The sequence below is a fragment of the Syngnathus typhle genome, linkage group LG13, assembly GCF_033458585.1.
Source record: "Syngnathus typhle isolate RoL2023-S1 ecotype Sweden linkage group LG13, RoL_Styp_1.0, whole genome shotgun sequence".
Classification (NCBI taxonomy): domain Eukaryota; kingdom Metazoa; phylum Chordata; class Actinopteri; order Syngnathiformes; family Syngnathidae; genus Syngnathus; species Syngnathus typhle.
Window position 1 is genome coordinate 3,171,390 of NC_083750.1, and position 12,336 is coordinate 3,183,725.

The 12,336-nt window shown below is 43.7% G+C and overlaps 1 protein-coding gene across 2 annotated transcripts; it reads right to left on the reverse strand.

Annotated features, from left to right (window-relative positions):
* Positions 1-127: 127 nt before the first annotated feature.
* On the reverse strand, positions 128-9,859 carry col6a2 (collagen, type VI, alpha 2). 2 transcript variants are annotated; one of them, XM_061295825.1, is made up of 32 exons: positions 9,641-9,853; positions 8,192-8,280; positions 7,996-8,096; positions 7,712-7,855; positions 7,274-7,636; positions 7,165-7,185; positions 7,031-7,096; positions 6,853-6,951; positions 6,743-6,769; positions 6,628-6,654; positions 6,501-6,545; positions 6,342-6,395; positions 6,201-6,263; positions 6,068-6,130; positions 5,934-5,987; positions 5,825-5,860; positions 5,688-5,750; positions 5,472-5,534; positions 5,345-5,407; positions 5,204-5,266; positions 5,073-5,123; positions 4,909-5,007; positions 4,781-4,843; positions 4,675-4,710; positions 4,558-4,603; positions 4,322-4,474; positions 4,169-4,263; positions 3,822-4,003; positions 3,554-3,732; positions 3,438-3,476; positions 1,520-1,863; positions 128-1,016 (listed from the first exon to the last, which is right to left on the reverse strand). In XM_061295825.1, exons 2-32 carry the CDS (start codon positions 8,265-8,267, stop codon positions 750-752), a joined length of 3,045 nt encoding a protein of 1,014 aa, XP_061151809.1. In that variant the 5' UTR covers positions 8,268-8,280; positions 9,641-9,853; the 3' UTR covers positions 128-749. The 2 variants fall into 2 exon arrangements, with proteins under 2 accessions (XP_061151809.1, XP_061151810.1); XM_061295826.1 differs by lacking the exons at positions 128-1,016; positions 1,520-1,863 and adding an exon at positions 1,948-2,936 and having other exon boundaries at positions 9,641-9,859.
* Positions 9,860-12,336: the final 2,477 nt, after the last annotated feature.

Below are 12,336 nucleotides of genomic sequence, written 5' to 3' on the forward strand. Positions count from 1 at the left end.
GCGTGCACGTGTGTGTTTGTTTGGGGGGACAAATGTGGCACTTTGAACCTGTGACAATAAGTAACTAACTTCACCCAAATAACGCGGGTCACACAAAACATGCATTTTTAAACACAAAATAAGACAGTTGGAGTCACCACATTTGACTTTATTTGGATTTCACGTTTACAGATGTTGTGTCTGTTTTCAGATTTGCATGAGCGTGTATTGTCTGTTCCTGTGGCATTTAAGTGGGATATGAGAGATGGTTTTAATTCCCTTGACAAACTATTGTACAGTTTCTTATAATGTAAATAATAGAAAAAAGTCATCAGAAGTACAAATGGCTTTGTCTTTTTCTCTGCTTTAGCACCTTTCATTAATAAACACTGACTTTGTGACAACAGTGAGAGAGAAAAAGAAAAACCTCCAAATAAAGTCGGCATTTTGGTTCATATAAATGCATATTATACAAATCTTTGATGAGTAGTTTCTTTAGGTTGGACAGCTGACCATAGATTTAGAATTAATAGAATAGAAACTAGTGATTGAAGATTGGCCTAACTTAAAGGGTCGTTCTTTTTTTGGGCAGGGTAAAACAATCTCCACCCATATCAAGCTGCATCAGTGCTTTACATTTGCTAATGATCATGCTCATACGTAGAGACTTGGTTGGTGCTTTTGTGTTCATGTGTACGCTGAAGGTAAGCTCCTTCTTTCATTCTACCAATTCTAATTCTGTGGCGTAGAGAGAGCATTGCAGTTCCTCACTAGCATATCCAGCGGACAAAACGCTCAAAGAAAGACGGCTTGTTCAAAATGGCGTAGTCGTCGCCTCTAAAGATGGACGACATGTCACCGAGCGCCACTTTCCGCAGCACCTCCTCATCTGTGTCACTTCCCAGGGCGATCACCGTAGGAACACCCTCGGCTCGCTTCATTGAGGACACGCCCTCCTCCAGCTGCTCGCTGGACGTAATGCCATCGGTGATGAACACAAAGGCCAGCTCAGCGTTACGACGAGCTAAGCGGTTGCCCTGCAACACACATGATGAATTGTCAACATTAGGGATGGTTGGCTACTGATATCAAGTATTCATACTGGTATCCATCTTGAAAAAAAATTGTATCGAGCAATCTTTTAAGATTAATATTTCTGTATAAAAGAAGCTACAAATGGACAACCTCAAATTCATTTCTATGGGTGATTAAAAAAAATTCAGTGAAGTTAGAATGGACTTCTTTCAGGCTGTGATAGTAAGCAGATGAGATTTTCATTCATTTCCCACCAAAGGGAGCAGATTCCAAAAATTGTTGTTATGGGAGGAAAGAATGACCAAACCTGAGACTCATCTCAGATGACCTACCATATTTTTCTAGGCCAAGAGGAATTGCGGTCATTTAATGTTTGGGTTGGGTTCACAATTTGTTAGCATTCTGGACTCGAGTCACTGTCGTGAAATAACCAGGAACTTTTCTCAAGGGAGACATGAGAGCATAGGCTACTCATTCCTCCAACGTGACTGTGTGTTGTGTTTACCTGAGCACCTGATCGATAAACCACATTGTTGACAGCGTGGATGATTGCGTTGCCCAGAGCCGAGGAAGAGTCCATGTAGGTTACTCTCGCCAGCGAATCAGAGATCACTGTCAGATTGTGCGTGAGTGGGAACTCGACTCGCTGTTCTGTCGGGCTGCCGTACTGCACCAAGGCAAAACGAGCGCTCCTCTCATCCGATGGGCCATCTGCCCGGGGGAGGCGACGAGCCACATTGTCGATGAATTCCTTGGCCCGCCGGTGGTTCTCCAGTCCCATCCGCTCAGAGCCGTCCAAGAGGAACACCACATCCAATGGCCGCTGCACACAGCTGGCCACAGCAGGTTCTGAAACACACAAAAAAAAATATATATCAAGTGAGCCTTTGATTGCAATTACTGGAAAGTCCAATTCGACAGGAAACCATTCCATTTGCTTTCTATGCCAATTTATTCAGTTCCAATATATAACATACTATATTCTTTACAAAATTCACATTTGCAAGTTGCAGTCACTGAGCTGGTATGACAACAACAGCTGAGATGAAAGCCATCAAGTCATCAATTGTCCAAGTTATTCTGCTACAAGCCAAGCCACATGCAGCAAAACATGCACATATAAAAACCATAGCTGGTTTTAAGTCTCTTAAAAAGATAAAGGCACCATAATTACATCCCAAGTGAAATTAATCAACACAACGCCAGACATCTGATTCATACACAATATTGTGTGTAAGTTGACCTTTGTGGCTGATCACGGAACCATGGATATGTGCAAAATGTCTAATTATATGAAGTCATTTCCACAAGCCAGTAATTCACGATGGAAATAAGGCTTCATCACAAAACTACCTTCCACAGGAGAAGCATCAATGGCTCCATACAACTTTTCTCCCAACAAATGGATGACATCCATCATGCGTCATGATTTAAGTTCCCTGGACACAGTCCCTGGTAAAGTACTGAGAATTCTTTGTTTTGCTTTTGGGAAGCCTGCCTGCCATATCTAGCCAATAAACAAAATGACCCGCATAATGTTATTTATATTGCACGACATAAAAGGTGCAGTGGTGTTAAGATCTCCAAGTCCAGCATTAAGCATATTTGTGAGGTAGCGGGGTTAGCATATTAGCATTAGCAGAGCCCTATAGCTTTCTCAGGGTCTCCCATGATGTCTCCATAGACATATTTGAAGGAGTCGATGAACAGCTGGGTCCACTGCTGCCTGTCTGTCCCCTTGGCCAGTTTTGCTCGTTGGGCTGTGTATGCCATGGTTGCCACGCCAACACCATATTGTTCCTTGCCCAGTTGCTTCAGAAGGCCGGCGACACCCTCCAAAGAGGTCGGGACCAATGAGGGGGTGCCTTCCTCGGCTAGAGGCCTCCATGCGGGAGGGCCTTGCCGTGAAGTGAAGCGCCCTCCTGCAACAAGGGGGCGGAATAACATTGTGGGCGGCGTCCCACCAACACCACGCGACGCGGGCAAAGTTTTTTTTTTTACACTGTAAAAACTGGCGAGTGAAATTCACTCAGAAAAACCTAGCAAAGTTTTTCTACTCAGAAATGCTAAGTACATTTTACAAGGAGAGATTTGGGGTCAATTTGACTTATTTTATAGGTTGATGTTTGGACAATACATAAAATGTTTGGTTTGTTTGGCGCATGAAGAAAAAAAACTTTGTGAAACCTTATTTTGTTCACCTTTAAGTTCAAATACTAAAAGTAATATAGTATCACCATTGTACAGACTCATGTTTGTTTTAAATGGTAATTGATTGCGAGAACAGCAAAAATGTCGACGAGATGGACTAACACAATTTGGAAAGACAAAGAGACGGGCACAGAGACAGACACATACTGTAATGCAAGTACCAGATTGACAAATGTCATTTCTCCAAGTTGTAAAGCCTTCCAAAAGCTTACCTGTCTTACATGGCAGGTCCGGGCATACAATAACAGGATCTGAACGAAAGACAAACACAGATTTAGCCAGGATCTACTTTTATAAACCTTTTGTGTCCTTGTTTATGTCCACGTACCTGGGCAGAGGACTGTCTCAATCTTGTCAATGAATTCCTCTGCCACAAGGTCGGCAAAACGCCTCATGCCCAGCACCCTTCCATCCCTCTGACAGGCTATACTCTTGAGAATTTCATTCTCTTCAATCTGATCAAACATGTCTCCAATACCGATGGCGCTGACATCGACGCTGGGATCACTGCAAACAAACAAGTGGACGCCCCAATAAAGCATTAGCTCAATCTCGCTTGACGTCAAGGTTGATGGTACTTTCCAGGTGGTAGGTACCTGCAGAGGTAGGTGAGCAATGAATCATCATCTCTGGGGTCGAAGCGTCCGTCGGTGATGACCACCACGGTAACGTTGGCTTTGGCTCGACGGTTGTCCCTGATCAGATTGTCGTAGGCGTACTTCAGAGCAGATGGAGTCCATGTTCCTCCAGCAATCCACTCCATGCGCTTCACTGCGTCCTGAATATAAAACATCCAACAAGTGATTAGGGTCTACAGAGCAGAACTAGGTTAAAAATCAACATCAAACTTATTGTTGTGCTTAAGTTACAATTCTGTCAGGTGACACGATGACTCAACAGCAAAATGTTAAAGAAACAACAATCGTCCATATTCGGGTGAGACCTTGAACGAAGAGAGGGAATCAATTTTGGGATCGTCGAGCCGGATGGCCTGGAAAGTTCCGCTGTGACTGTACTGAACGACTCCCACTCTTGTACCTGGAAACAAAATCAAGTTGAGAGAGCTGAAGCTTGAGCTGACAAAGTATTCCCATACCTGTTTCTGACTGAGGGTCTTTGGCCAGGGATCCTAGTCGGTTGATGGTGTTGATGACAAAGTTTTTCTCCAAAGTAAAGTTAGTCAGGCCAACTGACTCAGAGCTGTCAATCACAAACACAATGTCCAGAGCACCACATCGTTTTTCACAATCTGCAAGCAGAAACACAGACGATAAGGATGCGAGTCATGTGACGTTGACTCTGATGACATCATAGATATGAATGGAGGTTCACCACAGCAGCCGCACGTTTCCCTGATGTAATTCATCACATCACATTCCTGCAGGAAGATATGATCATCAAATCATGTGTGCCATATTTGAATGGATGCGATAAAAACAATAATCTTACAGTGAGGCCAGGGTCACCCTCAGGACCAGAATCTCCCTGCAGAAGAAACAATGACTTAATCAGATGAGGCCTTGAAATTAGCTTGACGTAGTTTTTCTTTACTTACATCACGCCCAATTTCTCCTCGAAGTCCTCGAGGTCCAGGCTCACCCTGATGTCCTGGTTCACCCTGTTGAAAAAGAAGTTACACCTGCACAATTCAAAGACTTGATATGACAAACAAGTGATGCTTACTGGCTCTCCTGGGGTTCCTTTTTGTCCGGGATCACCCTTGGGACCACAATCTCCTCTGCCGCCACGAGGTCCACGATTTCCCTTCTCTCCTCTCTCACCCTACAAAAAAAGCCGTCAACTGTTGTGGCACAGCTCAGGCGTAGATGTAAACTAGTTGTTGGTACCGATGATCCTCTTGGTCCAGGATAACTGAAACCAGGTCTTCCGTGGTCTCCCTGAATGGATGTGAAAGAAGCAATTAAAACACTCATCATGTTACATCATATACGATGAAGACAGACAGATAGACATCCACCTTTGGTCCAACTTGTCCTGGATCACCTCTTGGTCCAGCATCACCAGGGTCACCTCGTGTACCCTACGATGAAAATAAACTAGAGTTTATGTTCAAAACTACAGCTTTGGTTGATATTCCCAAATCAAACATTTGAGTTACATTTCGTCCTGGCTCTCCTGGTGTACCTGGTGGTCCTCTGGGGCCTGGAAGACCATTGTCTCCCTGTTTAGATGAGAGGTGATTTAGAATTACTCTCATTTAAAAATATTTGAGAATGTCCTCTTACCTTTGCGCCTTTGTTTCCCGATTCACCTGGAAGACCCCTCAAGCCCTCTGATCCCATTTCACCCTAAATATAAAGAACAGTCCAAAAACATAAGAGACACTTTCACAACAGTAAACAACAACAAAAACTTAGCTCAATTAGCTTCTGGTTCCTTCAGATTTCCCGCAATAAAAACAGACCTAAGAGGTGGTTTTGAGAAAGTATACTAAATCATACCTTGTCCCCTTGGACTCCATCTGGTCCTTGAGTACCCTTTGGTCCATAATCTCCTCGCCTCCCCTGGTACACAAACACAGACCAAATCCAAACCAACTCAAAAACAGAAAGAAAGCCAATTATTGAATTGTTCTTACAAGCTCTCCTCTTGATCCAGGAAGTCCTGGGGTACCCTAGAAAACAACGCACAGATGAGTAAATGTGAAAGAATCTGAGATTTCTTGAGTAATTTTTTTATCATCTTACAGCAGATCCTTTGAGTCCAGGTAAACCGGGCGATCCGGGACTTCCCCTTTCTCCCTGTAAACCACAATTGTCCTCCATCATTCCGAGTGATTTAAAAGTTAACCGATGATGTGAGTTTTCATCGTCCTTGTCACCTTAGGTCCACCTTCGCCAGCCAATCCAGGAGGACCAGATCTTCCAGGACGTCCAGGATCTCCCTGCAGGCAGATAATTCCGACAAGAGTGATAGATGATACACTTGATTTCCTTGAAGTTTTGTTTATTTACCTTATCTCCAGCAGTTCCAGGAAGACCACGTTCACCGACATCTCCCAGATGACCATCAGAACCCTGCGAGTGTAAACAATATTTTCAAAGTGTGCCAAAACACGCTTGTTCACGGTTGGGTTGATAATATCTTTGTCATACTCTGTCTCCGGGGTCTCCTTTGCAGCCAGGAGCGCCTATCCGTCCAATTTTACCCTGTAAGCAAATCACAAATAGAACATCAAACAGTGGAACAAAAATATCACTGTTGCAAACTGTTTTGAAAATTAAAAGGTGTTGAAGTTAAATGATATTCTTTACCTTCTGCCCATCTGTTCCATTGCGCCCTGGGATTCCGGCTACACCCTGATGACAAGAAAAAGATGCAATTAAGAAAACAAATGATCACACTAAATCATAATAATATTTAAGAATAAGAAAGATGTACCTTTTTCCCTTGGGTCCCCAACTCTCCCTGTGGACAAAAAAAGTCATTCACGGTCACTTGGCATGATCTTTCTTTGCCTCCCAATTTCTACCGGACTAAGACCAAAGCCTCTCACCTTCTCGCCTGTAAGTCCTGATTCTCCCTACACAGAAGTAAATGAAAAACAGAGAATCAGAGCAAAATTCACATGCTCCTCCTCTAAATGCGGTTGGAAATTTGTCTTACTTTAATACCAGGCTGACCGATGGGCCCCTCGATACCTGGGTCACCTGGGCGACCTATCTGACCTTTTGGACCTGGATCACCATTGTCTCCTTTAGCACCCTGCGGTGAAAATAAGTTGTGAGTGGAAAAGTTGTACAACAAACATTGCAAAAAGTGTGTGTGTGTATGAGAATCTCACTTTCTGGCCTCGATGGCCTTTTGGACCTGGTGGCCCTTCTGTCTCCAGGCAAGACACTTGATAGCACTGTAGGAGATGGAGAGAAAAATCATTCAAGTTGCATTCTGGAAAGTCTTGATGGTGTTTTGTCTCACCTCCACAAATGCTTGATGTTTCTGTGGAAAAAATACAGACGAAACAAGTTGTTATAAGAAACAGACTACTCAATGTGTGCCTACATTTGTAGCTTTGCGTTTGAGTCACCATGGTCTTAATGATGCGGTCAATGGTGTCTGTATGGATGACAGGTCTTCCAGAGCTCAGATCAACAGCCAAGAAGTCCCTCCTGTAGACTGCAGCTGGAGCGTTGGCAATATCCCTCAGCCCGGTCTCATCAATATTCTTGGAAGCCGCCACCACAAAAATACCGATGCCCTCGTCACGCGCCCTTTCTGCCGCCACTTTGATTCCCCCGCAGGGGTTTCCGGTCACATGGCCATCGGTGATGACCACGGCAAATCTCAGGGCGGTGGGGTATGAGGGTGAGCGCAGCATTTCCATGGTCATGTTGGTGAGGGCGCAGTCTGTGTAGGTGCCCTTGCCCAGGTAACGAATTCCCCTGACACCCTGGCAACAGTCAAATGTCAGAGAAAAGAACCCCAAGATATCCCATCTTCATCAAAGGCTGCCGGTGAAACTTACCGAGATGAAATCAGTCTTGGATCCGAGGCGGCTGAACACTTGCTGTCTCTGGGAAAAGTGCAGCCCACCGATATTCCAATTGATTCGAACAGCACCTCGAAGTTCGGCCGCTTCTAAACGATCTGCAAATTGCTCACTGAACCGCTACAATAGAAAGAAGCAGAACAATAAACAAAGATATTCTTTGCAAGGTTAAATTGTGTCTCTCCTGTACTTTGGATGGGAAAATGTCAAGGGGGGACAATGATTGACTTTAGATGCTAGAGTTGCTATTGAAAATGAACCTTAATGCTCTCCACAAGTGATCCAGGGGGGGACTCCTGCAGGGCGATGGTCTCAGACGTGTCAATGGTGAAGTACACATCAATAGGGCATTCTCTCTTCTCTGGAAAAAGTAGAAGGGCGGACATGGATGTTATCAAGTTGATAAGATAAGATGATGATGAGGATCTGTAGCTGTTCAGATAAACATCCACTTACTGTTGCATTCGAGTAGCTGGCCGTTACTCAGGGTTCCAAAAATAAGGCACAGCGCAATGACCTTTAACCCTTCCATGTTCTTGTCCGTTCTGTTAACACACACAGCCATACACCAAGCAAATGAAGACAATCATTTTTCTGTTACACATATCCTCTTTAGATGAAAGTGGAGACTGATCTCCAGTCAGGGCCCTTACAGGGCAACAAACATTCACGCTTACATGGAAAATTTGAGGTGTTCAACGAACCTCACATCCGTGCCCGTGGATTTTGGGAGAAAGCCCGAGTGTTTGGGAAAAAGAACATTCAAAGCATTGGGAGAACACCAAAAGTCTCCACAGGATGGCTTGAAGTCAGAAACTCTCAGATGTGCAAACCACTAGTACAGCTTGCTGCTTCTGATGCCAAGAAACAAACATGATGGGGTTTGACGAGTCGTGACGTTACATGATGGAAGGAGTGAACTTTGGGTTTGAACATTCCCGACATGGCGTCAAAGCAGACTCACAAACGTCTGGCTATGTATCACATGAAAAGATGATACGAGGGCTACTTACAACATATGCAAATGTTTCATTTTGTCAGAGCTGGGAAATGCTTGCGATTGGACCGGATACACCTACCAATCCACTAGTTGGGGGTTGTTCTGTTCTATACTGCTGTAACTCTGACAGTCCCGAACATGTCAATTTTGGCAAGATGTCTATCCACCAATATAACCCATTCTCCTATCAGCAGGTGATCTGCAGCCAATCCCAACCTATATCTTGGCGGGAGGCAACAAGGTCACACCCTGGCCTGGTCGTCAGTCAATCAGAGGGCATATTCACTCTTCCATGGACTATTCACATTGAATTCATTTAACATGCAAGTTAATGTTATGCAGGTAAACCGCACATTGCAAGTCGAGATTGAAAACCCAAACCTCTGAACTGTGAAGCTAACCAGCAATCACACGGAACATTCGAAGCAATGCCTACCTAAAGACGGCAAATAAATGAATAAATTAAGAAATAACCCCCACACGTCCAGTCAACTAGATTCACGTTTCACGCCTCGTTTTGGGCCTCGTCAAAATTCCGCATCGAAGGATCAATTATGTCTCCCTCTAGCGGATGAAAAGTAAAAGGATCCCGAGAAGTCGCTCGTGCAGATGTTCCTACTCTGTTCACTGCCTGGCCGGGAAAGTGACGCGTTTTTAACTCAATCTTTACAAAAAAAAAAAAAAAAAAAAAGAGCAAACGTATATGAAGCGATTTTAGCAACAAAATTAAAGAATTAAAGACTTTGTGAGATTCAATTACCTTCCACATCAACTTTTGTTCTGACACAAGTAAACTCATCTTTAAAAACATAAAAGCAAAAATGAGCCAGATGAAGAAAGGAACAGATGAGTAGAAATAGAAATGCACATTACTGTGGAAGGAAAAAAAAAAAAACACCACTTACCTAAAATATTTCCAACTTCAAAACGTTGTGCACCCCCGGTCCAGTGTGGATTATTTCCTCATTTCATAAATGGGGGTACACAGACAAAAAAATGGGGGAAGAAACGGGAAATAAAGTCCTGGACACCCGTTTACTCTCCGCAGAAGAGCCTCCGTTCGCTCTCCTGTCCCGGTCCAGCCCCAGTCGAAAGCACTGATCCCTCCTCCCGTATGCGCAGAAAGGTTCGCAACCATCCGCTAGGGAGCGCCGTGGCTCTGCAAGAACCACTGTGTGCGCGCGTGCGTGCGCGACAGGCCCATTGTAACAGTGGCCACTGTGGAAAGGAATTGTGCCAAAGCTTCAGATGAGTGTTAACCCTTCAACATACAACAGTGGCAGGACGTACCAAAGTACGTTTCTGTATTTTCAAGTGTTTGCATTCTCCGACTCCTGTCTCTGTCAAAATAGTCATGTTCCTGTTTACAACTTCTTTAGATGTTGACACAAAGCAAAACAGTATCTTTACTTCTCCTTAAAGTGGGAGTGCTTTTGGCACCACTGACGAAAACACACATGAATGCATTTGGGCCTCAAAAATGATGATGACTCCACAGGTATTTTGTGATGTTCACAAGACATGTAGTAAAAAGTCTAGAGCCCCCCCACCCCAAGTCACCTTATTGAAAATATTTCCAGGCGGTTCATCACAGTACATGTGGTGAGAAAGTGAATAAAACCAAACAGGATGAAACGCAGACTAAAGAGCGCCCTTGCTTGTGTCTGTTTCCAATTATTTGGTGTAGTTAGAGAGGTTTATACGCGCCTTAAACACTGACAGACTGTCCTTGAGTCTTTTTACCATCTTGACGTGTGTATAGGTGCGCGTTCGTGTGCCGGTTTGTATGTGTTTGAAGACATGCTGGGAGTTCTCCTCTTGCGTGGATTAACACACTTTCAGCACCTCACTTGGTCTGATTTCATCTTCACTTGATGGTTGCCGTGGCAGCTGCAGCAGCCACATGTTCTATCATGTCAATTTGTCCAGTTGAATTTGGAAAAGGGCTTGCGGTGGCTTGTAGCCACTAATGTGTTCTGCAGCAACAACGCAGGGGTCAAAGGCTCTTCAATGCTGGTCCACATCTGTTACACGAATGAAGGCTGTGGAAGTACGAAGGTCGAACACAACATTGGCTTGCTAATTTGAGCGCTCTTCATATGATGTTTTGCAGACGCAATTTGTTTTTCGGGAATAAAAAATAGCCAAAGGAAGCGCTAAATACACGAAGCCAATGGCCATGAACTGAGGTTTCAAGGAAGTCGTTCTAAATTGCCCGTTGGGGTGTTTGACTGTACATGTTCGAAGTCATTTTCAATCCAGTTTACCTTATATAAACCTTTTTGTTTTAACCAGTTAGAATATTACAATTATTCCAAATAATATCTCTGCGTGGTGAAAAACTTTGCACATAACATGGGCTCCAATTTTGCAAGCAGAAGCAGTTTCCTTGCCTTGTTCAGTCTCCTAGCTCCGCCCTTTGTCGTTATGGTACCGTAATCTTTACACACCATTGGCTCAGCGATAAAAAATGGGGTAGGGTGTGTCTAGTGACACATTTCCTTGAGACTGGATTGTCACATCAAAACAAACTAAGTCTAAAGAGGCTTAAAACTATTTTAACATGTGGCGTAATGCTGGATTGTTGGGCTATTTTCACAAGGTGGGGTGAGAATTTTCCGGGAGTTCACATTTATTCAGAAGTCTCCAAAAACATGATGAAAAGTCCCCAGATTTGTTGCTCATCACCCAAAAAAAAGAAGAGGCTCAAGAGGTTGGAAAAGTCACAAAATATAGCAACGGTGTCACTAAATTGCAGTCGCTTACTTTGATGGATGCCTGAACTTCGCTTTTGGTCATCATTTAGGTACATACTAAATATAATTGGATTCAGTTTTATAATTTGGAAAAAAAAAAAGTTTCCTATAAAATTGACCTTTTGAATTGGATTAAAACATCCCATCCATTGGTCCATCCGTCCGTCCGTCCATCCATTCTTCCTCTGAAGTACAAATATAGTTCAAGGCCATGTTGCAGTACTACATCCTGCAATGCTTTATCTACAGCGTGGTCAGCATGGATTCCAAGCAGTGGAGTGAAACATGGACCAAGATCTGGACTTGTCACTGGTGGTGATTTATGGTACAATTGTAAATGGGGCTTTGAACGGACAATGAGCCAATGCCATCTGAACTCTACGAATGTCTCTCAAATTTAGAATGTGACTCTTGTAAGTTTGTAAATGTCAACGACAGGAAAGCTCAGTGGATTATGAGTCCCTATCTGATTGGAGGCAAAGTCTTTGGCAGCATTTTACCGAGGAAACGGAGGAGGAGAGTGCATGAAGAAGAAAAAAAAGAGGAGGAGGAGGAGTCCAGCTGCTCACCAGTGAATCTCATCTCTGTCTTAGCCGTGAAAAAGTTTTCCCTTAAAAAGAGAAGAGGAGTGGAGCAATGTGCATGGGATGGTGGAATAAAGTGTTGGAGGGGGTGTTCTGGTCCCTCTTAAAACTGTGACTCATAAAGCAGGAATGACCCTCTCCCCCAAATAAGAGTAAAGCAGACTCTCTTTTTCACCCTCTTAGTTCTCACAAATGCTCTCTCAGTCTTTTTTTTTTTTTCCTTTCCTCAATGTCTTTCACATGGACCAAGATGACTTTTCA

Bases quoted from the DNA above. Each gene is read 5' to 3' on its own strand.
- col6a2 (XM_061295825.1), bottom strand. From the start codon at position 8,267: ATGGAAGGGTTAAAGGTCATTGCGCTGTGCCTTATTTTTGGAACCCTG. The intron at 5,267-5,344 runs GTAACTCAAATG...TTTTCATCGTAG, and splicing joins CAGGAGAGCCAGGACGAAAT to GGTACACGAGGTGACCCTGG. The intron at 4,604-4,674 runs GTAAGATTATTG...ATCTTCCTGCAG, and splicing joins AGGGTGACCCTGGCCTCACT to GAATGTGATGTGATGAATTA.